This window comes from Microtus ochrogaster, chromosome 4, assembly GCF_000317375.1.
Source record: "Microtus ochrogaster isolate Prairie Vole_2 chromosome 4, MicOch1.0, whole genome shotgun sequence".
NCBI classification, from domain to species: domain Eukaryota; kingdom Metazoa; phylum Chordata; class Mammalia; order Rodentia; family Cricetidae; genus Microtus; species Microtus ochrogaster.
In genome coordinates this window covers 39,854,018-39,857,537 of record NC_022011.1, presented here as the reverse complement: position 1 = coordinate 39,857,537, position 3,520 = coordinate 39,854,018, and the positions used below count along the sequence as shown (strand labels likewise).

Here is a 3,520-nt window from a genome sequence, read left to right as displayed (position 1 = left end):
TAGCAAAAGAAATCTGGATTGGAAAGTGAAAATTGAGGTTGTTTGATTATATTATACAGAAACCATATGTTTCCTCTGCAGAGATCTGATGTAGCCAGAGAAGCTAATTCCTGAGAACTTGATTTTTTTTGTTTTTGTTTTTTTTTTTTTTTTGGTTTTTCAAGACAGGGTTTCTCTGTGGTTTTGGAGCCTGTCCTGGAATTAGCTCTTGTAGACCAGGCTGGTCTCCAACTCACAAAGATCCGCCTGCCTCTGCCTCCCAAGTGCTGGTCCTGAGAACTTGAAAAAGAAAAATTAGGCTTTGTTTGAGAGAACTCACAAGATAACTTGAAAGAGACACAGACCTGCTATACATATTCCATGAAAACTGCTTTAGAAAGAGAGACAGACCAGTGAAGATGTTCAAATGGGGAAGATGTGAAAGTTGTAGAAGACTGATATTTCATGTTATTGACATAGACCTATGCCTTTAGTGTCTCAATCATATTTTACATCTTCATAGCTGTTCCTGGGTTCTTTCAATTTCAATACAGCCCCAGAGAGAAAACATCAGTCAATGTGCTCCTAGAGCTGTGAAGATCAAGAGGCAAGCAAATTATTGACTAACGTTGTTATTAATTGATAGCTGATCTGATCTTTCACCTCATTCATGATATCAGAATTCTACTATTGATTCTGAGACATCACAAGTTGACTTTTCTTATCTGATAATTGTTATTATATTTCCAAGTTCCTTGAAAATATGTTGAGCTGGATTCTAACCTCCAAGTAGTATTCAGAAGGTTTGAAAGTTCTAGATGAAGTGAATGCAATAACTAAAAACATTGATTCCATTGTACCTTGGTCATCTTGTTTCCCATTTTCATATTTCCTTGTCTTTCTCATCTCCAGAAAAAGATGAAAATCACAAGGAATCAGAGCATTGTGTCTGAGTTCATCCTCCTGGGACTCCCCATCCAGCCAGAGGACCAAGACATGTACTCTGCCCTGTTCCTGGCCATGTACCTGACCACAGTGCTGGGGAACCTGCTCATCATCCTGCTCATCAGGCTGGACTCTCACCTCCACACCCCCATGTACTTCTTCCTCAGCCACTTGGCCTTCACAGACATCTCTTTCTCGTCAGTCACAGCTCCAAAGATGCTCATGAATATGCTGACACACAGTCAGTCCATCTCATATGCTGCGTGCATTTCCCAGATGTACTTTTTCTTAATGTTTGGGGGTATTGAAAACTTCCTTCTGACCTCCATGGCCTATGACAGGTATGTGGCCATCTGCCACCCCCTCCACTATACAAGTATCATGAGTCAGAGTGTCTGTTTCTTACTGGTGATTATATCTTGGTTGTTATCCTTTGCTGGTGCCCTTGTTCACACCATCCTTCTAGCTCGTCTCTCTTTCTTTAGAGGTAACACTCTCCACCACTTCTTCTGTGATCTCTCTGCTTTGATTAAACTCTCTAGCTCAGACACCTCTATCAATGAGCTGCTCATTTTCATTGTGGGATCACTCGGCATTACCGTGCCATTCATATGCACCGTGGTCTCTTATGGCCGCATTGGAGCCACCATCCTGAGAACTCTCTCAATCACGGGAATCTGTAAAGCCTTTTCCACATGTGGCTCTCATCTCTCTGTGGTTTCCCTTTATTATGGAACCATTATTGGGCTATATTTTGTCCCCTCATCTAACAACACTAATGACAAGGATGTCATTGTGGCTGTGCTGTACACTCTGGTTACACCCATGCTAAATCCATTTATCTACAGTTTGAGAAATAAGGATATGAAAGGAGTGCTAAGAAATATCATCACCAGGAAAATGTATTCTAAGTGACAGGGGTGGTCTTCCTTCTTTCTGTATTGAGAACTTCTTCATCCTGAACATGACTCTTTCTATGACTTGGTGCTTTCCAGTGAGTTAGGTTGTACTTTTTTAGCCTGTGTTTCCCTCAACTACAGGTTTTGTTTCTCTTTGTTTTTTTCCTGTTGGGGAATGTTTTTGTTTGTTTGTTTCTATTTTTTTTACAAATACAACTGTAATATTTTCCTTTTCATGTCTTTTCATTATTTCATATATTTAGGAACATAAAGTTTTTTTGTATAATGCTGGTTATTCACCTTTTATCATTATCTAATTTAATGGCCTTCTTTATGAAATATTGTTTTACTTTCTCAAGAAAACTGAAATCTTTCCCTGTGTATGTATTGCTTCCTTCTTTACTTAATTTTATAATATATTTTGATTTTGTTTTCATGAGTAACAGCAGTTATAAATCTAGTTTCTTTTTACTTTTAATTTTTTATTTTTAAATACTGGTAGTAAAATTATACATAATGCTCTTACTTTAGAAATTAGTTTGGGTGTTTCTCAAAGACTAGAAATAGATCTCCCATATGACACAGTTATACCGCTCCTGAGAATGTATACAAAGGACTTTATATCTACTACACAGACACTTGCACATCATACTCATTGCTGCTATATTCTCAGTACCTAGAAAATAGAATCAACTTAGAAGTCTATCAAGTGATTGATAGAAAATGGGAGAAAATGTGGCATATGCATAAAGCAATATTAACAAACTGCAAAAAACAAAACCATATTTCCATGTAAATATATAAAAATAAATATATGAAAAATTATACTAAGTGAGGTTACCTAGGTCGCAAAAAGAAAATGACTCATGTTCATTTTTATATAAGGTTTAATATTCTAGATTCATTTAATTTGCTTTGTATATTTAACATAGAGTACATATGGAAACTAGTAAGCACCAAATGGCCCGTTGGCTTCAGATACTTTTAGTGAGATGGATATTAGAATTTAGGTGATTTGAAAGCAAAGAGGTGGAGTTTTGGGGTCAGAAATGTTCAGGAATGTAGTAGGGTGCTGGATATGGAGAATGGGGGTCAGGTGTACACCAAAATGAAGTGTACATGAAGAAGCTACTTGAGTAACAGTGATCCTGAAATGCAAGTTAAAGCTAATAAGGGGTGATAGTAGAACATACGTGAAATAAAAGAACAGGGAAGAATATTGGGAGATAAAGGATTAAGAGGGTGCAAAAAATAGGGGGAGGAGATAGAAGTTTGTTAATTAAGATTAAAGATATATAATAGAGGAAAGAATGTAAGAATTGAAAATTGAGAAGGAATTGCTGTGAAATGCTGTCTTCTGGACAAGAAGAGGCTATATCATAAATGAACTGACAACAGTTATGGTTATCCATAGAAGACCTTCACAAGACCAAGAAAATTAAAAAATTCCAGCATTGAAGGGAATGGGTCAAAACATCCTCCCGTACCTGAAGAGCTTTGGCAGTTGATGGCCGTTGGAGTGGAGAGAGTCACTTTTCTTCAGGAGTTAAGACCAAGGGTGGCTTCCACATTTCCCAGTAGATGACCACATGAGTACACACAAAACAGGAACACTAGTTTGTTTCAGTGGGTTAAAAATAATAAAAATTAAAAACTTTAAAAGAAGGACATAGGTTTGGGAGGAAGACATGATAGGA

At 37.2% G+C, this 3,520-nt stretch overlaps 1 protein-coding gene across 1 annotated transcript; it reads left to right on the top strand.

The window, feature by feature from the left end:
* The first annotated feature begins 897 nt into the window (after nucleotides 1-897).
* Nucleotides 898-1,839, top strand: LOC101984347 (olfactory receptor 50-like). The gene has a single exon (XM_013355712.1). The coding sequence runs from the start codon at nucleotides 898-900 to the stop codon at nucleotides 1,837-1,839; it is 942 nt and encodes a 313-aa protein (XP_013211166.1).
* The last annotated feature ends 1,681 nt before the right edge of the window (nucleotides 1,840-3,520 follow it).